The 25,692-nt window shown below is 42.7% G+C and overlaps 3 protein-coding genes and 1 non-coding gene across 6 annotated transcripts in view; 3 read left to right on the forward strand and 1 right to left on the reverse strand.

Moving 5' to 3' along the window:
- Positions 1–25,692, forward strand: part of ASCC1 (activating signal cointegrator 1 complex subunit 1) — an 885,589-nt gene that overhangs the window by 570,514 nt on the left and 289,383 nt on the right. The gene's annotated exons all lie outside the window — the stretch shown is intronic.
- Positions 1–25,692, forward strand: part of DNAJB12 (DnaJ heat shock protein family (Hsp40) member B12) — a 395,419-nt gene that overhangs the window by 315,186 nt on the left and 54,541 nt on the right. The gene's annotated exons all lie outside the window — the stretch shown is intronic.
- MICU1 (mitochondrial calcium uptake 1) overlaps positions 1–25,692 on the forward strand; it is a 263,220-nt gene that overhangs the window by 221,416 nt on the left and 16,112 nt on the right. For all 3 annotated transcript variants that reach the window (XM_050803628.1, XM_050803630.1, XM_050803629.1), the window contains exon 10: positions 2,489–2,597. In XM_050803628.1, the coding sequence (XP_050659585.1) occupies positions 2,489–2,597 (109 nt within the window). The remainder of the gene's footprint in view (positions 1–2,488; positions 2,598–25,692) is intronic.
- On the reverse strand, positions 13,857–13,962 carry LOC126963441 (U6 spliceosomal RNA). The gene has a single exon (XR_007729079.1). It is a non-coding gene; the product is annotated as a U6 spliceosomal RNA (small nuclear RNA).

The raw sequence follows: 25,692 nt of genomic DNA on the forward strand, positions 1-25,692 counted from the left end.
CTTTATAGCAATAAAAATTGATGAACTACAGATACACACAAAAACATGAACAAATCTTAAAGAGAGAAGCATATATAACAGAATGCCTACTCCATGATTCCATTTCTGCTGTTCCACAGTAGATAAAATTAAGCAATGGTTTTTGTAAATATGCTATTTACTTATAAAAATGCTATTTTTAAAAAAGCAAGGAAATGAATTCCCTAAAAGTCAGAATAGTGGTTATTGTCAGTAGGGGTTGGGCAGGGGCTGGAGTTTATGATTAGGAAGGGGCATGTTGTGGGGAGAGAGGAGGCTTCTGAGATGTTGATAATAGTCTGTTCCTTGACCTAAATGAAGGTTCTATGGGTGTTCACTTTCATCAGTTTGATAAGTTGTACATTTATGTTTTATGTGCCTTTCTATATAGTCATCATATTCCACAATAAAGTTTTTTAAGTTCTATGATTCTAAGGGAAAAAAGAAACATAAAAGATCATGTGACATAATCATACAGTCTTTTTTATTGTGTTTTGTTTTTGAGACAGCGTCTAGCCCTGTCACCCAGGCTGGAGTGCTGTGGCATGATCTCAGCTCCCTGCAACCTCTGCCTCCCAGGCTCAAGCGATCCTCCCACCTCAGCCTCCCAAATAGCTGGTCCTACAGGCACACGACACCACACTCACTAACTTTTTTTGTATTTTTTGTAAAGATGAGGTTTCGCCATGTTGCCCAGGCTGGTCACTGAGCTCAAGCGATTCTCCTGCCTTGGCCTCCCAAAGTGCTGGAATTACAGGCATGAATCATGCACCCAGCCTCATACAGTCTTTTAGCTTTCAGTTTGATGAGATGAGAAACATACAATTGACCCAGTTTGGAGAGTACCAGGAAAGAACTGTAGATTGTATTAAGATTTGCTTATTACTGAGTTCCTGATGTGAGTTCCTGGGCTCTGCAGTTTGGGAAAATGAAAATTGCAAGAGGAGCAGCACTAAGTAGAAGCCAGTCTACATCTGCAGCCCTTTAAGGACCTGATGCTTCATTAAAAGGCATTAACATCAGTGTCTGGGACATCTAGGACATTTCCCAGTGTTTTCCTTTCTTAGAAACTGCATTTATTTCTATCACAGCATGATGCGTGGGAAGCGGGGAAAAGGCAAATAGGACGAATCTTCCTCCCAATAAAAGAATTCCCAGTAGCCCCTATTTCTATAACTACTTTTCCTCGATCCATCATAGAAAGTAGAATTAGAGATCAGCAAGTCTTTGAACAGCTTTTGAAAAAAAGTCTTCATTCACAGAATATCATTATATTAAAGTTAAGTGGCAAATTACTTTGTGAGTAGCTTTTAATTTGAGATAATGAACAGCTTCCCCATTACTTGGGTTTTGCTAAATACCAACACCCTTCCCCTGCGTATCACTGACTTTGGTGATTCTTTAATTAGCTTAAGCCTCAAAAAGCTTAGCTGGCCTGTGAGCAGACTATTAAACTGGAAGTCCTGACTCTGATTTTACTTCTTAAGATGTATAACAGGTCAAGTAGCTATAGCCCAATTAGGAAGTGTCATAATTGATAGTGTGTCTAATTGGAGAGCATAGTTAGAAATATTTTCATTAGGCCAGGTGCAGTGGCTCAGACCTGTAATCTCAGCACTTTGGGAGGCTGAGGTGGGTGAATCACCTGAGGTCAGGAGTTCAAGGCCAGTCTGGCCAACATGATGAAACCCTGTTTCTACTAAAAATATAAAAATTAACTGGGCATGGTGGTGCGCACCTGTAATCCTAGCTACTCGGGAGGCTGAGGTAGAAGAATTGCTTCAACCTGGGAGGCAGAGGTTGCAGTGAGCCGAGATCATGCCATTGCCCTCCAGCCTGGGCGACAGAGCAAAACTCTGTCTCAAAAAAAGAAAAAAAGAAATATTTTCATTAAGATACTCAGCCATCAGCCGGGCGCGGTGGCTCAAGCCTGTAATCCCAGCACTTTGGGAGGCCGAGACGGGTGGATCACGAGGTCAGGAGATCGAGACCATCCTGGCTAACACAGTGAAACCCCATCTCTACTAAAAATACAAAAACTTAGCCGGGCGAGGTGGCAGGCGCCTGTAGTCCCAGCTACTCGGGAGGCTGAGGCAGGAGAATGGCGTGAACCCGGGAGGCGGAGCTTGCAGTGAGCTGAGATCCGGCCACTGCACTCCAGCCTGGGTGACAGAGTGAGACTCCGTCTCAAAAAAAAAAAAAAAAAAGATACTCAGCCATCACTGTAAGCAGCTTTGTCAGATTTTACGTGTGAAAGGGAAGCAGCTAGCCAGTTTGCCTTTCTCAGGGTAGAATTCAAGAGGTTTGTTCCCCTGCTATTTAAAAGTTTGACATTCCTTGACTAATTTATTCCATTTCTGTTCCAGACATGAGCATAAAGTTCTGATTTGCAGACGTGAATCACACCTGTGCATATTGTGCTGCTTTTTGTTATAGGTCCTGCCTTACCTTGCTGTCTTTCCTCTTTCAGGGTCTGACATTTCAGGAGGTGGAGAACTTCTTTACTTTCCTAAAGAACATTAATGATGTGGACACTGCACTGAGTTTTTACCATATGGCTGGAGCATCTCTTGATAAAGGTAATGAAACTCAAAAGGTGTTTTTTGGAAGGTATGAACATTGGATCTGTAATCTCTTAGGTGACTGCCCCTCCTGAACAGTAAAAGGTAAGTTTTTCTTGGCATCCTTGAAATGTGTTTTGATTTGTTGACATTGTATGAGCTTTGCATTTCACCCTGAGATGCCAAGTTCAGTGAATATATTTTCTTGTGCTAAGGCTGTAGTCTGGGCAGGTGCCCATCTTTAAATGACTAACCTTGAAAATAAGCATCTAAGCTAAGGCACAGGGCATGAAGCTGCAGAACTTCCCCCATCTGAGCCAGAGTCATTATATATACAGTGTGAAGCTAAAGTCACTATACAATTTAAGTTACGTCTTTGATGAGAAGGAATGCTTTAGTTTATTTCTTATATTAAGACTTTTTTTTAAGATAATATGACTCTGAGAATAGCACCCCCGCTCCTTTGGCTTACTTCATAGAAATTCAGTTACAGTTTGTACAGGCAACGTGAGAGCACAGAGGAATTGAAAGCACAATTTTTCCCCCAACGTTTCATTATGAAAATTTTTAAACATTCAGAACAGTTGAAATAATTATTTAAATAACATCCACATATTCAGCTCAGTTGACATTTTGCTATATTTGCTTGATCGGATGACTGTGCATATTTTCATCTCTCTAAGTAATCATCGATCTTATTTGACATGTTCAAAGTAAGTTGCAGACGTAAGTATACTTCACTCCCAATTACTTCAGTATGAATATTAACTAAAGTTCAAGATTCATTTAAAGTTCTTTCAGGCCCCTTCAGTTTTTGCCCCCACTCACCAAGAGGCAACCTTTGTACTGTATAGTTTTCCACCGTAGATTAGCTTTGCGTTTTCTAGAACTCCATACAATGGAATTATATAAATGTACACTCCTTCTAAGGTTTCACTCAATGTTTTTGAGATCCATCTCCGTCGTGTGTCAGTAGTTTAATCCTTTCTTATGATGAGTAGTAACCCACTGTATGAATATGGTCAGGTGTGGTGGTTCATGCCTGTAATCCGAGCACTTTGGGAGGCCAAGGCAGGCGGATCACCTGAGGTCAGGAGTTCGAGACCAGCCTGGTCAACATGGCAAAACTCCGTCTCTACTGAAAATACAAAAATTAGCCAGGCATGCTGGCGTACGCCTATATCCTGGCTAACACGGTGAAACCCCGTCTCTACTAAAAAACACAAAAAACTAGCCGGGCGAGGTGGTGGGTGCCTGTAGTCCCAGCTACTCGGGAGGCTAAGGCAGGAGAATGGCATGAACCCGGGAGGCGGAGCTTACAGTGAGCTGAGATCTGGCCACTGCACTCCAGCCTGGGCAACAGAGCGAGACTCCGTCTCAAAAAAAAAAAAAAATACAAAAAATTAGCTGGGCATGGTGGCAGGTGCCTGTAATCCCAGCTACTCAGGAGGCTGAGGCAGGAGAATCACTTGAACCTGGGAGGTGGAGGTTGCAGTGAGCTGAGGTCGCGCCATTGCACTCCATTCTGGGCGACAAGGGCAAAACTCTTGTCTCTAAATAAATTAATTAATTTAATTAAATAGGCCAGGCATGGTGGCTCATGCCTGTAATATCAACACTTTAGGAGGCCAAGACGGGAAGCTCACCTGAGGTCAGGAGTTCAAGACCAGCCTGGCCAACATGGTGAAACCCCATCTGTAACTAAAAATACAAAAAGTAGCCGGACGTGGTGGCACACGCCTGTAGTCCCAGCTACTCGGGAGGCTGAGGCAGGAGAATCACTTGAACCCGGTAGATGGAGGTTGCAGAGAGCTGAGATCATGCCACTGTACTCCAGACTGAGCAACAGAGCAAGACTCTATCTCAAAAATAAGAATTAAATAAGTAAATAAATAAAATGAGTTAGGGAGTTTTTCCTTCTCTCTTTTCAGAAGTTTCTGTAAGATGAGTGTTGTTTCTTTCTGAGTTGTATTTGACAGAATTCATCAGTGAAACTATCTGGACCTGCCAATTTCTTTCTGAAAAGGTTTTGATAATTTGATTTTTTAAGTAAATATGTAAGGTTTGTGTTTTATGTGAATTTTTTTTTTTTTTTTTTGAGACAGAGTTTCGCTCTTTTTGCCCAGGCTAGAGTGCAATGGTGCGATCTCGGCTCACCACAACCTCTGCCTCCCAGGTTCAAGCAATTCTCCTGCCTCAGCCTCCCGAGTAGCTGGGATTACAGGCATGCGCCACCATGCCTGGCTAATTTTGTATTTTTAGTAGAGGTGGGGTTTCTCCATGTTGGTCAGGCTGGTCTTGAACTCCCGACCTCGGGTGATCTACCTGCCTTGGCCTCCCAAAGTGCTGGGATTACAGGCTTGAGCCACTGCACCAGGCTATATGAATTTTAAGTTATATTTTTGAAGAATTTGCCCATGTCATCTACATTATTGAATTTATTGACATGAAGTTTTTCATAATATTCCATTATTATCCCTTTGATGTCTGTAGAATCTGAAATCCCCTTTTACTCCTACTGTTGGCAAATTATGACTTCTCTTTCTTTTTTAAAAAACTATTTCTTACTCAGTCTACCTAGGGGTTTAGCAATTTTGTTAATCTTTTCAAAGAACCAATTTTCAACTTTGTTAATTTTCTCTATGGTTTGTTGCCTACTGAGTTGATTTCTGCTCATACCTTTTTTACTTATTCGTTCTACTTATTTTCAGTATATGTTATTTTATTTTTATTTTTCTATGCTTTTTAAGACGGAACCTTACTTACCTTTTCTAAGATAAGCTTGTGAAGCTATACATTTCCCTATAAGCACTGCTTTAGTCTGGGCGTGGTGGCTCACACTTGCAATTCCATCACTTTGTAAGGTGACTGGATCACTTGAGGCCAGGAGTTCGAGACCAGCCTGGCCAACAGGGTGAAACTGCATCTCTACTAAAAATACAAAAACTAGCCAGGCATGGTGGCACGCACCTGTAATCCCAGCTACTGGGGAGGCTGAGGCAGGAGAATTGCTAGAACCCAGGAGGCAGAGGTTACGGTGAGCTGAAATCTCACCACTGTACTCCATCTTGGGAGACAGAGGAAGGCTCTGTCTCCAAAAAAACAACAAAAAAAACACATAACCAAAAAATAAAAAACACACACTGCTTTGTCTACTTTTCACAGTTTTGGTATGTGGTATTTTTTACATCATCCTGTTCAAAATATCTTCGATTTATTAGGTAAACTCATGGACTATTTAAAAGTATGTTTTTTAACTTACAAATATTTTGGGTTTGGCTGCATGTGGTGGCTCACACCTATAATCCCAACACTTTGGTAGGTCAAAGCAGGAGGATCACTTGAGGCCAGGAGTTCAAAGCCAGCCTGGGCAACATAGCAAGACCTTGTCGCTAAAAAAAATTAAACATTAATTCAAAGTAACTTTTTGTTTGCTTTTGAGACAGAGTTTCACTCTGTCGCCCAGGCTGGAGTGCAGTGGCCTGATCTCGGCTCACTGCAACCTCCGCCTCCTGGATTCAAGCAGTTCTCTGCCTTAGCCTCCCAAAAGCTGGGATTACAGGCGCCCACCATCACACCCAGCTAATTTATTTTTAGTAGAGACAGCGTTTCACCATCTTGGCCAGGGTGGTCTTGAACTCCTGACCTCATGATCCACCCACCACGGCCTCCCAAAGTGCTGGGATTACAGGTGTGAGCCACCACTCCTGGCCGCAGCTCAAGTTTTTATGTAGTATCACTTACCATCAATCTAAAAAACTTCCTTTCTTTCCTTTCTTTCTTTCTTTCTTTCTTTCTTTCTTTCTTTCTTTCTTTCTTTCTTTCTTTCTTTCTTTCTTTCTTTCTTTCTCTTTCTTTCTTTCTTTCTCTTTTTCTCTCTTTCTCTCTTTCTTTCACAGGCACCTTGGCTCAAAGTGGTGCCATCTTGGCTCACTGCAGCCTCCATATCCCAGGCTCAAGCAGTCCTCCCACATCAGCTCCTGGTTAGCTGGGACCACAGGCACATGCCACCACACCTAGCAAATTTTTTTTTATTTTTTGTAGATAGTTTCACCATGTTGCCCAGGTTGGTCTCGAACTCCTGGGCTCAAGCAGTCTGTCTATTAGCCTCCCACAGTGGCTAGGATTACAGGCATGAGCCACCATGCCCAGCCAAACTTCCTTTATCATTTCCTGTAGTGCAGATCTGCTAGCAATGAATTATTTTAGTTTTTGGGTTGTCTAAAAATGTGTTTATTTCACTGTTGATGACCACAATGTTTGATTTTTCAGTCTCTCCAAAGCACTAAGATTTTATCCATAGTCTTTTTTAGTATACCTAGAGTTTATTTGGGTCAAGTTTGAAGACTACAATCCAGTAGCATAGATTTAAGTTGCCCTGAATAAACACTCCAATTAGCAGCAGTTACAAGTGGGTTTTTTAGGAAGAGATAGTTTCTAATTTGTTTACTAAGAATTTACATTAAAATAACATAAGCTATTGATTGTGTATACATTGTTCTTTGTATCACAGATTCCAGGAACATGAAACGAACAGGTAAGGCAGCTAGTCAGGAACAAAATGCCTTTAAACAATTGTACCTGGCCATGGAATCGGGGACAGGGTTGTGACTGAAGTCCCATACTCCTGTCTCTGGGCTTGATAAATTGTGCACACCTCACATACCTGAGGCTGTTCTGAGTATGTTTCTTTTCCCATTCCCCCACTTTTTTTTTTTTTTTTAATCAGAACTCTTCCCATGGAAGCATTGATCAATCTCAGCTTAGATGAGACTGATACACATTCTTCATCCCTGGCACTGGGAAGGCTCATTCCCAGATGGTCTTGTCCTGCTTGGGACTGGGGAAAATATAGAACAATCTTGCTTGTTCAACTTTTTTTTTAGCAGATTCCTTAAGATTTTCTAATACAAGATCATGGTTCTCACTTATATATGGAATCTAAATAAAGTTGAACTCATACAAGCAGAAAGTAGAATGCTAGTCCCCAGGGGCTACAGGAGTCAGGGAAATGGGGAGTTATTTTGTTCAAAGGGTGCAAAGTTTCAGTTATGCAGGATGAAATAGTTCTAGAGAGTTAGTTTACACTATGGTGACTATAATTAGTAATCCTATTGTACACTTGAAATTTGCTAAGATCTTAAGAGTTTCTTATAATATACATACACAAAAAGGTAACTATGTGAAGTGATGGAATTGTTTTGTTTTTGTTTTTGTTTTTTTGAGACAGGGTCTCATTCTGTTGCCCAGGCTGGAGTGCAGTGGTACAGTCTCTGCTCACTGCAACCTTCACCTTCCAGGTTCAAACGATTCTCCTGCCCCAGCCTCCCATGTAGCTGGGACTACAGTCGCACACCACCACACCTGACTAATGTTTGTATTTTTAGTAGGATGGGGTTTCGCCATGTTGGCCAGGCTGGTCTCAAACTCCTGACCCCAAGTGATCTGCCCAACTCAGCCTCCCAAAGTACTGGGATTACAGGCGTGAGCCACCGCACCTGGCCTGAAGTGATGGAAGTGTTAATTAGCTTGATTGTGGTAATTATTTCACAGTATATACATATGTCAACACATCACGTTGGATACTTTAAATATATACAATTTGTATTTGTCAATTACACCTCAGTAAAGCCAGGAAAAAATATAAGATCATTCCATCTGCAGATAGAGATGATTTACTTCCTCCTTTCTCCTCTGAATGCCTTTTATTTCATTTTATTGATCCACATAACTTCTTAAAATAGCATCTGTTTGTTTAAATTAGTACTTCCAAGCTGGGCTCAGTGGCACACACCTATAGTCCCAGCTACTCAGGAGGCTGAGGCAGGAGGATCTCTTGAGCCCAGGAGTGGTTTAAGGCCAGTCTGGGCGACCTAGCAAGACCTCATCTCTAATAATAATAATAATAGCATTTCCACTGATCTTTGAAGAATCTTTTGAAAAACAAGTTAATGATATCATGTAGGGGGTGTGTGTGTGTGTGTGTCTGTGTGTGTGTGTCTGTGTGTGTGTCTGTGTGTGTGTGTGTAGCACTGCCTGATCATTTCTCCAGAATAGCTTTGGTTTTACTGCTGTTTCACAAAACAAGATTTGACAGCATCTGCAAATCTAAAGATACAAGATTTGAAGTCTTTATTATTTTTTGAGATGGAGTTTCGCTCTTGTTGCCCAGACTGTAGTGCAATGGCAGATTTTGCTCATTGCAACCTCCGCCTCCCAGGTTCAAGCGATTCTCCTGCCTCAGCCTCCCGAGTAGCTGGGATTACAGGTGCCCGCCACCATGCCCAGCTGATTTTTGTATTTTTAGTAGAGATGGGGTTTCACTATATTGGCCAGGCTGGTCTCTAACTCCTGACCTCAGGCAATCCACTCGCCTCAGCCTCCCAAAGTGCTGGGATTACAGGCACCGCGCCTGGCTGCTTCACTTGTTTCTTTTATCTGTTTAACTTTGGATTCCCCAAGTGTATGGTAATATATATCTAGGAGAAGTTAGCTTAGAATCCTACCAAGTAAACTGGGCGCGGTGGCTCACGCCTGTAATCCCAGCACTTTGGGAGGCCAAGGCAGGCGGATCACAAGGTCAGGAGATTGAGACCATCCTGGCTAATACAGTGAAACCCTGTCTCTACTAAAAATACAAAAAATTAGCCAGGCGTGGTGGCAGGCGCCATAATCCCAGATACTCGGGAGGCTGAGGCAGAGGAATTGCTTGAACCCAGGAGGCAGAGCTTGCAGTGAGCCAAGATCGCACCAGTGCAATCCAGCCTGAGCAACAGAGTGAGACTCCATCTCAATCAATCAATTGATAATTGAAGAGCTTGCAGTGAGCCAAGATCACGCCACTGCACTCCAGCCTGGTGTATGGTAGTTCTGTTTTTAATTTTTTAGACTCCATCTCAAAAAAAAAAAAAAAAAAAAAGAATCGTGCCAAGTAACAGGGAGAAGCCACATGTGTTTGTTTCCCAGGGCTGCCATTACAAATTACCATAAACTTGGTGATTTAAAACAGCAGAAATGGCCAGGTGGAGTGGCTCATGCCTGTAATCCCAGCACTTTGGGAGGCCAAGGTGGGTGGATCACCTGAGGTCAAGAGTTCGAAACCAGCCTGGCCAACATGGTGAAACCCCATCTCTATTAAAAATACAAAAATTAGCGGGTGTGGTGGCGGATACCCGTAATCCCAGCTACTCAGGAGACTGAGGCAGGAGAATCCCTTGAACCCAGGAGGCAGAGGTTGCAGTGAGCCGAGATCAAGCCATTGCACTCCAGCCTGGGCAACAGAGTGAGACTCCATCTCGAACAATCAATCAATCAACAGAAATATATTCTCTCGCAATTCTAAAGGCCCAAAATCAGAAATTAAGATGTTGGCAGGGCCACTACCCTCCACAGACTCTAGAGAAGATGCCTTCCTTGCCTCTGCCAGCTTCTGGTGTCTCTAGGTGTTCCTTGGCTTGTGGCTGCATGACTCCAGTCTGTGCCTCTGTCTTCATGTGGCCATCACCTCCTTCTCACTGTGTCCTTCTTTCTTCTGTCATTGGACTTAGAGCCCAGCTGGATAATCTAGGATGATCTCATCTCAAGGACCTTAATTATATCTGCAAAGACCCTGTTTCCAACAAGGTCACATTCATAGGTTCTGAGGACTAAGATGTAGACATATCTTTTTGGGGGCCACCACTTAACCCACTAGAGCAACCAAGAATTAAAAATTACCCATATGAGGCTGGGCCTCTGTAATCCCAGCACTTTGGGAGGCCAAGGCAGGTGGATCACTTGAGGTCAGGAGTTCAAAACCAGCCTGGCCAACATGGTGAAACCCTGTCTTTCCTAAAAATAGAAAACTTAGCCAGGTGTCATAGCACATACCTGTAATCCCAGCTACTCAGGAGGCTGGGGCAGGAGAATCACTGGAACTCAGGAGGCAGAGGTTGCAGTGAGCTGAGATCACACTACTGCACTCCAGTCTAGGTGACAGAGGAAGACTCTTTCTCAAAAAAAAAAAATCACCCATATGTAATCTACAAAAATAAAAGCAAACAAAAAATGTGAATTTAACTGTGACAATACCAACCACTATAATCCTAGCACTTTGGGAGGCCAAGGCAGGAGGATCCCCTGAGACCAGGAGCTCAAGACCAGCGTGGTCAACAGTGAGACCCCATCTCTGTTTTTTAAAATAAACAATAAATGTAAAAAAGAAAAAGAAAATGTATCTATCTGTTTAACAGCCTAATTTTTTTTTCTTTTAGAAACCTAACTATCTGGCCGGGGGTGGTGGCTCATGGCTGTAATCCCAGCACCTTGGGAGGCTGAGGCGGGTGAATCACAAGGTCAGGAGTTCAAGACCATCCTGGCTAATTCGGTGAAACCCCATGTCTACTAAAAATACAAAAAATTAGCCGGGTGTGGTGGCAGGTGCTTGTAGTCCCAGCTACTTGGGAGGCTGAGGCAGGAGAATGGCATGAACTCGGGAGGCGGAGCTTGCAGTGAGCCGAGATTGCGCCACTGCACTCCAGCCTGGGCGACAGAGTGAGACTCCGTCTCAAAAAATAAAAATAAAAAAGAAAGAAACCTAACTATCATCTTTACCTGAGTAACGTCAGTTGATCTTTCAAGGGGAAGATTCAAGTGTTACTTCCTCAGAGAGGCCTTACCTGACTACTCAGTATAAATTATAAACAACTATATTGCCTACAGCTTTTTTTTTTTTTTTTTGAGTCATATGTCTGTCTACAACTTTTACAATTTAAAAAAAAAAAAGGAGTTAACCTAAAACCTTCTGCATTTCACTATTGTAATCAGTTCTTAACTGCACATAATTGGGCATGAGCTTGAATTTCCACAAATACGGCTAGTCATATGGGGCAGAGACTACTGACTACAACATTTGGTACATAGATGAGACGTCCTCAGTGAATGTTTTTTGGGATTTTTTTTTTTTTTTTTTTTTTTTTTTTGAGACGGAGTCTCGTTGTGTCACCCAGGCTGGAGTACAGGGGCCTGATCTCAGCTCACTGCAATCTCCACTTCCTGGGTTTAAGCGATTTTCCCACCTCAGCCTACTGAGTAGCTGGGATTACAGGTGCCCGCCACCACACCCGGCTGATTTTTGTATTTTTAGTAGAGACGGGGTTTCATCATGTTAGCCAGGCTGGTCTCAAACTCCTGACCTCAGGTGATCCACCTGCCTCGGCCTCCCAAAGCGCTGGGATTACAGGTGTGAGCCACCATGCCCAGCCAATAGATGTTTATTAATTGAATTATTCTTCAAATATTCAGGAGCTCAAAAAAATAGGCACTATCGACTGGGCACTTTGGCTCACACCTGTAATCCCAGCACTTTGGGAGGCCAAGGTGGGCAGATCTTGAAGTCAGGAGATTGAGACCATCCTGGCCAACATGGTGAAACCCTGTCTCTACTAAAAATACAAAAATTATCTGGACGTGGTGGCAGGTGCCTGTAGTCCCAGCTACTCGGGAGGCTGAGGTGGGAGAATCGCTTGAACCAGGGAGTCGGAGATTGCAGTGAGCCGAGATCGTGCCACTGCACTCCAGCCTGGTGACAGAGCAAGACTCCATCTCAAAACAAACAACAAAAAAATAGGTACTTTCCTTGATTCCTTACTCTCACTCACACATTTATTTCTTCAATAAATCCTTGACTTTACCTCCAAAACATACCCTGCATCCGCATCCTTTCCTCCCTCTCTCCTACCACAGCCCTCGCCTCTTTACTGGCTGTGGCTTACACAGGGCTGCCTATGCCATGGGCCTTGTATACTCTCTGAGTTCATAAAATATCATTTTCTTCCCAGTTCACTCCACTCCACATTGATCTTTTTACATTCCAACTACACTAAACTCACTTAAGGCCTTAGCTATTGGAGTTAGTTAAGGCCTTTGTAGTGGTTCTTTCTACCTCAAGTGCTCTTGCCTGGGATCTCCATGTATTTATTTAGCTCCTTGTAACTCAGGTCTGATATAAATCATTTCCTCGGGAAGACCTTTTCATTCTAAAGTAGTTCCATCATCCTGTATCATATTATCTTTTTTTTATATGGCATTTATCACTCCCTGATATTGTCTCAGGTTTATGTGTTTGCTTATTATCTGTTGCACGTTACTAGAACGCTTATTTGTCTTGCTCATGGATGTATTCCATGTGCCTAGAACAACACCTGGGATAGAGGAGGAACTCAATTATATGATCAACAAATGAATGAGTGAATTAACATACTGATATATCTGAACAAGGCATAAACCTCTACCCTTCTACCCTTCCCAGCAACCCAGCGAACAAACTCCTCATGTTCTGTAACCCCCATCCTTGGACTTGACATATGCTTAACCTTCTTCCGTGTTGTAATTTTTAACTGTTCATGTGTTGAGGTGCGCACAGAAGACTAGCATGCGCTCAGCTAGCCTTTCCAAGTCCTTCCATGCTCCCAGATGTCCCTGTCTCTTACAGGCTCTCCTTGGGCTCTGCCCAGGCCTTTGCTTTTAAACCTCCTTTCTCCTGACCTGGACTAGTGATTTTTTCCATTGGTTTGAGTTCTACATGAATTACAGGCCTCTCCTCCTTGCTCCACAGAACCAAGGAATTTTACTGCTGAGATGAATCTTAGAAAAGAGGAAGAAATGTATAGTGGTTAAGAGCAGAGGCTCTGAAGTCAGACTGCCTGGATTTGAATGTCTCCATCATTTACTAGCTTGGTAGCTTTGAGCAGTTTCTGAACTTAATTTCTGTGTTTATTTTATTTTTATATATTTTTTTATTTTTTTGAGACAGGGTCTCGCTCTGTCACCCAGACTGGAGTGCAGTGGTACGATCTTGGCTCACCGCAACCTCCACTTTCCAGGGTCAAGAGATTCTCCTGCCTCAGCCTCCTGAGTAGCTGGGATTACAGGCACATGCCACCACACCTGGCTAATTTTTGTATTTTTAATAGAGATGGGGTTTCACTATGTTGGCCAGGCTGGTCTTGAACTCCTGACCTCAAATGATCACCCACCTCAGCTTCCCAAAGTGCTGAGATTACAGGCGTGAGCCACCGTGCCAGGCCCTCTGTGTTTTTTTAAATATAGATAAAAATAGTTATCCCTTGGTATCCTCAGGGGTTTGGCTCCAGGACCGCCCACCCCCCCCACACACACACACAGTTATAAAATCTTTGGGTGCTGAAGTCCCATATATGAAATGGTGGCATAGTATTTTTGTATATAACCTATACATATCTTTCCACATACTTTATTTCTTTATTTTTAAATCATCATCAAAATATGGAACACTTCACGAATTTATGTGTCGTCCTTGCACAAGGGCCACGCTAATCTTCTCCAGATCATTCCGGTTTGAGTATATGTGCTGCCGGATGAGCGCTAGATGCGGGTGACCCTTGAACAGCACGGGATTAGCTGTTTTCACCCCACACAGTTGAAAATCCTAGGATAACTTTGGACTCCCCAAAAACTTAACTACTAATAGCCCACTGTTGACCAAAAGCATTACTGATACCATATAGTCAATTAACACATAAACTAGCATCTATATATTTTTTATGAATTCACTACATACCTTTTTCCTAATTTTTTTTTTTTTTTGGTACTTCTATGTTGTGTGGTCCATCTATGAGGTTTTCCAAATTGTCATAAGTCTCCAAAAAGTTTTCCAATGTAATTTATTGAAAAAAAAATCTGCTTGTAAGTGGACCTATGCAGTTCAAGCCTGTGTTGTTCCAGGGTCAACTGTACTTTAAATTATCTCAAGATTACGTATAATACCCAATACTATGTAAATGCTATGTAAATAGTTGTTATGCTGTATTTTTTAATTTGTAATAGTTTATTGCTGCGTTGTTACTTTCTACTGGTTTTATTTTCTTAAATTTTATTTTATTCATTTGTTTTTTTTTTTTTTTTGAGATGGAGTTTCGCTCTGTTGACCAGGCTGGGCTGGAGTACAGTGGCGTGATCTCGACTCACTGCGACCTCCGCCTCCCAGATTCAAGCGATCCTCCTGCCTCAGCCTCCCAAGTAGCTGAGATTTCAGGTGCCCACCACCATGCCCAACTAATTTTTGTATTTTTAGTAGAGACAGGGTTTCGCCACGTTGGCCAGGCTGGTCTTGAACTCCTGGCCTCAGGTGATCCACCCGCCTTGGCCTCCCAAAGTGCTGGGATTACAGGCGTGGCCACTGCACCCAACATTTTCTTAAATATTTTTGATCTGCAGTTGGTTGAATCCATGGCTATGGAACCTACACATATAAAGGACCAACTGGACCCACCTCATAGGGTTGTGAGATTAAATCTACATAAAACACTTACGTTTGTAAGTGTGGTGAACGATTAGTCAATGTCAGCTGCTTCTGTTATGAAGTTGATAATTTAAACAAAATTTAGTGTGGCTCAAATATTTATTCAGCCAAAAGCAATAGGTACTGTGCTGGGCACTGGGTTCCACCCTCAAGAAGCTCAGAGTCTAATAGGGGAGAAAGGTAAGTGTAGAAGCAGTTCCAGTTGGGTATGATAAGTGCTGATTAGAGTAAGAGGATCTAGGAGCTTAAAAGTGGGGGCCCTAATTCATACCAGTGGTTGGGAAAGAGTGAGGCCAGAGTAGAGACAGCAGTACTTTTTGTCGGGCTTCTGCCGTGAGTCTCAGCTGTCTTTATTTTTTCCCAAAAGGTTAGACACCTTCAGAAATTGGAACCTTCTAGGCCATGGCACTGTCTCTTCCTTGGCTATTTTAGAGGTTACAAACCAGTCTTTAGGCATAATTTAGCACAGAATTTCCCAAATAGCACTGTGAAGAACACTGTATACTGCAATATGATGATGGTTCTGTGGATTTAAAAAAAAAAAAAAGGTATTCCATGGTTGAAATAAGTTTGGAAAATGCCAGAATTATATAGAATTTCTTCCTGCAGCACTCCTCCTGCCAACTTTTTAATATGTGAATGTGCATTATTAATCTCCAGAAGAGGGATATAGTTCCCAAATTTGATTTACCCCAGACTATCTTTTAATAACTTACAGAGTTAATGTTCCTTGGAATAATTTGAAAGATCCAGGCAGGTGGCCACTGCAGATTTACCATATTAGAATGTAGTCCAGTTCCTCCAGAGTAAAAAATGTCATATTTCTTTTTTTTCTTTTTTCTTTTTTTTTTTTTCATTTTTGTTTGCCCTTCCTACCATTTGAAAAAAAAAATCAAATTTAATTGAGGCTGTTTCTTTAGTTCTGCATGACCCATGTGAGAATAACAACCATCAGAAAATAATGAAGTGTTTTCAATGAGTTCTGACCATTTGAAGAAAGAACCTTTCTCCATGAAATACTGCATGTCTCCACTATCAGGCATCTCTTTGTTTAGCACTTAAGAAGAAATGGTTCTATAGCTCATTCGTACACACACTGGGCATAAAATTAGATCTATGACCTCTCAGTGGCTGGCTGATTGATTTAAGTGGTCTGCTGAAGAAGGTAATGGAAAATTGAACATGACTCCTTTCCCAATGGCTTCCTATGATGAAAACGTTAGAAATTATTTGAGCTGGAGCTCTAGAGTGAGCTTCGGCCTGTATAACTCAGAATATTCCAATTTCTGCCAGGAGAATAAAAGGTTTCTAGGTACAATAAAGCTCCACTGTAAAGCACCTCAGGATAGTACAGATGCAGTAAACCTGTGGGTTCAGTTACGTCCTCAGTGTACTTTGAACTATAAAATCAGAAAATAATCACACAAATACAGTCCCTGGTCTTTACTATTCATGCCCCTGCACAATTCTGCTTAGACTGAAAATCATAATTTATGGCATAGTTGGCCTTGATTCTTTGTAGTTATTCTATATGTGCAGTTTACCTTATTATCTGACGAGTCAAGAGAATAAATAATAAAATCTATGGCATAACTCCCACAGGAGCTTTCTGCAACCCCAAGTATTTTTTCTGAAGTTTTAGTCACATCATCAAGTGGTCTCAGTTTCTTTTGTCTCTGGAGGGACAAGGATGGCAGAGATGACCTCTGAGAACCTTTGTGGCTTTCAAATTCTTTGAGTCTAATAATTGGAATGAGTAAGGGAGCCTCAAGTATTTTGTCATTTAGGCTCTGACTGGATTGTTGGGGAAGTCAGAAATTACTGATGGAGTCAGCAATTTCTAGCAGACAACAAATTCTTTTTTTTTTTTTTTTTTTTTTTTGAGACGGAGTCTCGCTCTGTCACCCAGGCTGGAGTGCAGTGGCCAGATCTCAGCTCACTGCAAGCTCCGCCTCCCGGGTTCATGCCATTCTCCAGCCTCAGCCTCCCGAGTAGCTGGGACTACAGGCGCCCGCCGCCTCGCCCGGCTAGTTTTTTATATTTCTTAATAGAGACGGGGTTTCACCATGTTAGCCAGGATGGTCTCGATCTCCTGACCTCGTGATCCGCCCGTCTCGGCCTCCCAAAGTGCTGGGATTACAGGCTTGAGCCACCGCGCCCGGCCGACAAATTCTTATATTCTGAACAGCTGTCTTTGACAGCCAAGCTGCTACCCTCTCCTGAACTTTAACAGTCCGGTAGTGCTGTCCTATCGAGGACTGTGAGGCCATCACACATCTGGAGCACTAATAGCAACTCTCATTTCATAGCAGTTTCTCTGTGCCAGGCACAATGCTTAGTGCTTTATGCCTGTTATCGCTTTTAATCTTTAAAACCTGAATTATCCTCATTCATCTTCATTTTATGGATGAGGAAAATACCAAATGAAACCACTTGATCGTGGTTACCCAGCTAAGAGGTGGAAGAGCCAGGATTCAACCTCAGTTCTCTCTAATTCCACGTCTGTGTTCTTTCCACACCATCATGTTGCCTCTCAGGATACTCCACAATTCTGTTAGAGTCTGAAAATCTTTGCTGAAGCACAATCCAAGGGGCACTGTGGCTTTACCATTTCAAACCATGCTTCACAGTAGCACTCGGAAGACAAGACTCTGGGCTATTTTTTCCCAGTTGCTTTTGGCTAAGAGTTGACCATTCTTAGGGTGAGAATAAAGTCCTTTTGATAAACTATGATGTTTTGGAGATAGTGCCTTTCTCTTGAATATGAAATGTGACCTTTTTTTCCCCCTACAGTTGTCATAGGAACGCCTTAGTAGACACATTCATGATCTTTACCTTTGGAACCATATTACTTTTCACTGAGGAAACCAATACACAAAAGCCTAAAGTCACTTAAATAAAGTCATGTAGTGGGAAAGTTGATTTCCCTTTAAGGGATACCACAGACCAGAAAAAGGCATGTATGCTAAGCTGCGCTTTTCTCAACATCAAAATATGGGATATAGATACACCTTCTAATGACCAAGGTGTTCCTCACCACCTCCACTCATTGATATACCAGTGCTCTGTTGCACTTTTAGACACTCTTCTAACATCTAGCATTTATTGAGAGTTAACTATATGCAAGAAATTGTGCTGAACATACATTTTGGTTTTAAGTTCAAACCTGAGTTTGAGTCCCTGCTATTCACTAGTTTTGTGACCTTGAACAAATTCCTTAAGTTCTCAAAGCCTTGGTTTCCAGATCTGTAGAATGCTGATAGTAGAATACTTGTTTCAGGGTTATCATGAAAATAAAAAGATAATACTATATTAATATACTAGGTTGACATTAAAATTATACCAAACTGCCTGTTCTGGTTTTCAGCCCATAGGTGCTGGCTTGCTTCTGCCTGTTTATCTCATTAGGGGGCTGGAAACAACCTATACCAACATGGCAACATCATAAAAAGGTTTTTTTTTGTTTGTTTTAAATCACCCTTAAAAAAAAAAAAAGCACCAGCCGGGCACAGTAACTCAAGCCTGTAATCCTAGCACTTTGGGAGGCCGAGACAGGCGGATCACGAAGTCAGGAGATCGAGACCATCCTGGCTAACACGGTGAAACCCCGTCTCTACTAAAAAATACAAAAAACTAGCTGGGCATGGTGGCGGGCGCCTGTAGTCCCAGCTACTCGGGAGGCTGAGGCAGGAGAATGGCGTAAACCCGGGAGGCAGAGCTTGCAGTGAGCTGAGATCCGGGCACTGCACTCCAGCCTGGGCAACAGAGCGAGACTCTGTCTCAAAAAAAAAAAAAAAAAAAAAGCACTAGATAAGGCTTACTCTTTGTTCTTTGAGAAAGTGCAATCTACTGCTTTTTTAAGTCACTTTTGACATTTTTATTAGCTTAGAAGTTCTAAGTTGTTTATACTTATTAATGAGGATTGAAGCTTCTATCTTCTCCTAAGTTTCATCATTCATCCAAAAATTATTGGTATCTCTGCCTTCAGAAGCCTTTATTAAGTGAGTTCTCTGTTCCTAGGAATATCTAACCCCTATTGATATGTCTGGTATCTTCAGCATTGAAGTGAGATTCATTAGACTGTAAAGTTCCAAAGACTTGAACCATGTTTTCTACATCTTTGTGTCCTATTCAGAGCCTAGAACAATTCTTCATATAAACAGATGTTCGTTTATGTTATGTAAATGAATTAATTCTGTACCTTTCCAGGTCCTGCAAAGGATGACGAAATACTCTAGTAAGAGCATAGAGTGAAGGGAAGAGTGTTAGGACTGTAGCACCTTCCCATGTCATTAATTTCCTTTGACTCCTTGAGCAGGTCACTTCTCTGACCCTCAGATTGGAGTTCTGAGTATCTCTAAGGGTTCATGCAGATTTGAAATTGTATGATTATAACTAAACCAGCTTTTTACTGAATGAAGTAATGTTTCAAGTGACATGTCATAGCCTAAAATTATATTCAAATCTATGGCCTCACAGAGACTGGTAACCCAACTTGTCTATGTGAAATCTTTGTGAAAGTGAACTGACTTATAATTGTCAGGTACATTTGAAGTAAGTGCAAGACTTGAATTCCCAAAAGAAGTGTGGCAGTTTTAATTTATTTCCTTGTTAGGAAATGTAAAACTTAATTAGACCTTGGCTAGTTTCCCTGTAAGATCTAATTTATGGAGTTTGGTATAGTAGGTAAAACAGAATGATGGTTCTGTAAAATGCACTGTATCAAAAAATGAGTGCACGCTGGGCACAGTGGCACAACCCTGTAATCCCAGCACTTTGGGAGGCCAAAGCAGGTGGATCAGGAGGTCAGGAGTTTGAGAACAGCCTGGTCAACATGGTGAAACTCTGTCTCTACTAAAAAAAAAAATACAAAAATTAGCCAGTCATGGTGGCACCCACCTGTAATCCCAGCTACTTGGGAGGCTGAAACAGGAGAATTGCTTGAACCCAGGAGGCAGAGGTTGCAGTGAGCCAAGACTGCGCCACTGCACTCCAGCCTGGGCAACAGAGCGAGACTCTATCTCAGGGAAGAAAAAAAATGAATGAGTGCAGGCTGGGGGCAGTGGCACAACCCTGTAATCCCAGCACTTTGGGAGGCTGAGGAGTTCCAGACCAGGTTGGGACTCTGTCTCTACAAAAAATACTTTAAAATTAGTCAGGCATCGTGTCACACACCTCTAGTCCCAACTACTCAAGAGGCTGAGGCACGAGGATCAATTGAGTCCCGGAGGTTGAGGCTACAGTGAGCTATGATCATGCCACTGCACTCCAGCCTGGGTGACAGAATGAGAAGCTGTATCAAAAAAAAAAAAAAAGGTGGCGAGGGATGAGGGATGAGTGCAGCTCTATGTAAAGTAGCAGTTGAGGAACTTCAAAAAGACATTGCCTTGTCTGGGCACAGTGGCTCACACCTGTAATCCCAGCACTTTAGGAGGCTGAAGCAGGCAGATCACCTGAAGTCAGGAGTTCAAGACCAGCCTGGCCAACATGGGGAAACCCTGTCTCTGCTAAATATACAAAAATTAGCCTGGTGTGGTGGCAGGCACCTGTAATCCCAGCTACTCAGAAGGCTGAGGTGGGAGAATTGCTTGAACCCAGAGGCAGAGGTTGTAGTGAGCCAAGATCACGCGACTGTACTCCAGCCTGGGCGACAGAGCGAGACTCCGTCCCCCACCAAAAAAAAAAAAAAAGACATTCCAAATCATAAATGCCTTCCGCACTGGCCAGTTTATGTGATTCAGAGTGTGAACACAGCATAGCTGGGTTCTCTGCTCAAGATCTTAACAAGGATGAAATCACAGTGTTGTCGGTGGGGGCTTCATTTTCATCCGGAGTTCAGGGTCCTCTTCAAAGTTCTTTCCTGCTGTTGGCAGAATTCAAGTCCTTTCAGTTGTAGGACCAAGGATTCCTTTTCCTTGCTGGCTATTGGCCAGTCATTGCTCTCAGCAGATGACTACAGCTCCTTGCCACCAGTCCCCTCACAGCATGGCAGCTCACTTCAGAACCAGCAACGGAATCTCTCGCCTTAGTCTGCTAAGATGGATTCTTACATAACATAGTTCTAGGACTGACTAGCCCTTCACCTTTCTCATATACAGTAACCTCATCACAGGATTATCGTAGTCACAGGTTCTGCCCACTTGAGGAGAGGGGATTACACAGGATATGTGGACCAGAAGGTGGGAATACTGGGCAGGGGGCACCTCAGAATTCTGCTCAGCACACCAGCCATCATTATAGAAACCTACACCTTTGGTGTTCTTATTCGAGAGCTTCTGAAGATAGAGACATTTTAACTGATTTAAATTTTAGGGCTGGAAGATAACTTAGAAATCATTTTGTTTAAACCCTTACTTTATTTTTTGGTTTTTTGTTTGGTTGGTTGGTTTTTTTGAGACAGAGTCTTGCTCTGTCGCCCAGGCTAGAGTGTGTGGCGTAATCTCAGCTCACTACAACCTCCGCCTCCTGGGTTCTAGCGATTCTTCTGTCTCAGCCTCCCAGGTAGCTGGGATTACAGGCACGTGCTATCACGCCCAGCTAGTTTTTATATTTTTAGTAGAGACAGGGTTTTACCATGTTGGCCAGGCTGGTCTTGAACTCCTGACTTCGGGTGATCTGCCCAGCTCGGCCTCCCAAAGTGTTGGGATTACAGACGTGCCCAGCCTACTTTATTGTTTTTAACATTCATGAAGGGAAATGACTTGCTGAAATCACAGACCAGAAGTTCAGGTTCAGCAACTTCCACACCAGGGTTCTCATTAGTACCCTAGCACCTACTGCTGCTAGAAGGACCTAGAGAATTACATCAAGGACTCAATGCTTTTATGTGATGGCAGAAAGTTGGGCAAATTCACAGCAAGAATGTAGGGGAGAGCATCCCCCAGACAGCAAAGACATGGCAGGAAGGCAAGAGTGTCACAAAGACATGTAAGGAAGAGATTCCAACAGGAAAAAAGCTCCTATTTTATAAATTCTTTTAAAATTTGTGGGAGGCAAGCTCTTGCACTTCATTTCATCATTACATTTGATAAAAACATTTATATGTGAAGAGGAGTGTTGGCCAGGATTCCATTCATTTAAGACAGAGTCATCAATTTTTAAAGTAAAATTATTCATGATGTAGGCAAGGAAGCTCAAATTCTGAAATAAATGTTTGCTTTATGAGGCATTTTCTCTGCAGAGACCTGGTTTATTTTCCCAAATTTAAAGTCACTTAGCAATTCTAAAGATTGATTCTGGCTTATGATCACTTTGAATATATTGTGATTTAGTAAAATTAGGTAAGTGCCCTAAGGAGGAGGAGAGCTGCTTTGGGGATTCATGATTACCATCACAAAGAGAAGAGATGGGGGTAGGATAAACTGTTAAAGCATCCACATAAATAGATAAGGAAAGACAAAATCAGCCAACATTACATCCCACTGAGAAAAAGATCAGAAAAAGAATGGTTACTAGAATTACATCAATATTGGGAAAGTATAGAGAGGAATATTTATTATAAGCATTGCTTCTTTGGGGGTTTACTACCTTAAGAGGTTTACTACCTTGAGAAGCCCTGGGAAGGTTTAATAAGACATTGTGGCCGGGCCCATTGGCTCATAGCCTGTAATCCCAGAATTTTGGGAGGCCAAGGTGGGTGGTTCGCTTGAGCCCAGGCGTTCAAGACCAGCCTGGGCAACATGGTGAAACCCCATCTCTACAAAAAATACAAAAATTAGCCAGGCATGGTGGTGCGAGCCTGTAGTCCTAGCTACTTTGGAGGCTGAAGAGGGAGGATCATTTGAGCCCAGGATGTTGAGGCTGCAGTGAGCCGTGCCCTCACTACTGCACTCCAGCCTGAGCAACAGACCAAGACCCTGTCTTAATTAAAACAAAAAAAAATTTTAAATAAAATTTTTTAAAAATGCAAAAACTAGCCAGGTGTGATATAATCCACACTTGTAGTCCCAGTTACCAGGGAGGCTGAGGCAGGAGGATCAGGAGCCCAGGAGGCAGAAGTTGCAGTGAACCATGATCTTGCCACAGCACTCTAGCCTGAGCAACAGAACCAAGGCCCTGTCTCAAAAAAACAAACAAAAAAGACACTGGTAAAGGTGACTATTTAGTCTTTAATTTCAACAAACCGAATTTAAATATATCAGTTGCTCTCAGTTTAGCCATCAGAGACTCAGGCTCTGTTGTAGCTGACCCCCATAGAGCACCAAGGAAATAATTTCTTAAAGAGAAGGGGAAAAGGTACCTTCTTCTCAAGACTGAGATAAGAGTAAATAAGGAACTGGTTAAATAAATAAGTAAATTATGATCCATCCTGTCAGTGGAATACTATGCAGCTGTTGAAGGAAGCTGCTCATGTCCACCTGGAATTATTTCTAAGATATGTTGTTAGAGTAAAGCAAAACAATATTTAGTACACCACCATTTTGTGGGAAAAGGGAAGAAGCAAAGAGTAAATGTTTGATTTTATGTGGACAGAATATTTCTGGGGAAACTGGTGATATTGATTGTCTCTGAACGACTGGGTGACTGGGGTATAAGGCTGGGGGAGAGACTTCACCCCTTTTGTACCATTCAGATTTTGAAGCAGATTAATATATTAGCTAATCAAAAACATCTTTTGTTTGTTTTTTGAGACAGAGTCTTGATCTGTCGACTCACTGCAGACTTGAACTCCTGGGCTCAGGTAATCCTCCCGCCTCAGTTGCCCAAGTAGCTAGGACTGCGGGAGCACACCACCATGCCCAACTAATGTTTTTTAAAATTTTTCGTAGCAATGGGGTCTTCCTCTATTGCCCAGGCTGGTCTCAAATTCTTGGCCTCCCAAACCACTAGGATTATAAGCGTGAGCCACCGCACCTGTCCTAAGTAAAAACAACTTTTTAAAATAAAGCTAAGAGAATGAATATTTAAACAGTGTGAAAGGGAAAAGCAAGTTAATATTGGACAGAGTCTTGCTCTGTTGCCCAGGCTGGAGTGCAGTGGCGCCATCTCAGCTCACTGCAACCTCTGCCTCCTGGGCTCAAGTGAATCTCTTGCCTCAGCCTCCTGAGTAGCTGGGATTACAGGCGTGTGCCACCAGGCCTGGCTAATTTTGTATTTTTAGTAGAGATGTGGTTTCGCCATGTTGGCCAGTCTGGTCTCGAACTCCTGCGCTCAAGTAATCTGCCTGCCTTGGCCTTCCAAAGTGCTGGGATTACAGGCATGAGCCACCACGCTTGGCCTGTTTTAAAGGCTTTCTTTCAAGGAGACTTCACTAGTCCTCTGTAAGATTTCTTCTAATGTACTTGCCCTGCACCTTCTGTTCTAACTCTCTAATGAGGCCTTAGCACTCCTTCCTGCTTTTAATACTGTGTTCAAACAGAAACTTCCACCCCACATCACCCACTACCATACATGTGCAGTTGGTCTCTTTTCCCCTTTAGAATTCAGATACAGGCCGGGCATGGTGGCTCACGCCTGTAATCCCAGCACTTTGGGAGGTCGAGGTGGGCAGATCACCTGAGGTCAGGAGTTTGAGACCAGCCTGGCCAACATGACGAAACCCTCTCTCTACTGAAAAAAAACAAAAAATTAGCCAGGCGTGGTGGCGGGCCCCTGTAATCCCAGCTACTAGGGAGACTGAGGCAGGAGAATCACTTAAACCCGGGAGGCAAGGTTGCAATGAGCTGAGATTGCACCACTGCACTCCAGCCTGGGCAACAGAGCGAGACTCCGTCTCAAAAAAAAAAAAAGAATTCAGATCCAAAATGTAACTCCTACCAAATACACACTATTCCATTATATCCCATATGTGTGTATTAATATATCTGATATCTCTTCTACATGTTTCTTCATCTTAATGTGTGTGTGTGTATGTGTGTGTATAGGTGGATATATACACAGTCTTCTCCACTAAACTGTGATTGTCCCATGGGTGTGTCAGCTGAAATCATTGACTACCTAGTGGTGCTTGCAGAAATGCTAGCCCTTTGTGGACAAGATGTGATGGGGATGTTTAATAAACCCAGACACAATACTAGACAATGGCAATAAATGTTACTGCCAAGTCAGTTTGTACCAAATTAAGCATGTAAGCCCATTGAAGCCATCATCTGGGAGGATGCTCTGAGGCTCAGAAAACAGATCTTCTCTGTGGTGTGTCCTGGAAGTTAGGAGCTAGGACTAGCAGCATCACGACAGTCAGGCAGCCTGAGTACACAGGGGGTCAAAGGGCATAGGGCCTAAGAACACCGTGTAGAACAAGGAATTGTTATAATTTCCGTTACTCGTAGACTGCATTGCTCTTGGCTCCTTAAATTGTTAGTTCTCCTAAATGTTGTCCTTTCCCCTCCCCTCACCCCAGAACTAGGTTAAAATGTGTGTTTGCATTAACAAAAGATCATGGAAGAAGATACAAAAGACAGGACACATGCTCTTCAAGGAAATATCCTCCCCCTTGTTCCACCCAAAGCCATCTAGGGATGGACTTAAGAAAACAAGACGGCCGGGTGCGGTGGCTCAAGCCTGTAATCCCAGCACTTTGGGAGGCCGAGACAGGTGGATCACGAGGTCAGGAGATCGAGACCATCCTGGCTAACATGGTGAAACCCTGTCTCTACTAAAAAATACAAAAAACTAGCCGGGCGAGGTGGCGGGTGCCTGTAGTCCCAGCTACTCGGGAGGCTGAGGCAAGAGAATGGCGTAAACCCGGGAGGCGGAGCTTGCAGTGAGCCAAGATTGAGCCACTGCACTGCAGCCTGGGCAACAGAGCAAGACTCCATCTCAAAAAAAAAAAAAGAAAACAAGACATCTCTGTCA

Source organism: Macaca thibetana, chromosome 9, assembly GCF_024542745.1.
Source record: "Macaca thibetana thibetana isolate TM-01 chromosome 9, ASM2454274v1, whole genome shotgun sequence".
Taxonomy (NCBI): domain Eukaryota; kingdom Metazoa; phylum Chordata; class Mammalia; order Primates; family Cercopithecidae; genus Macaca; species Macaca thibetana.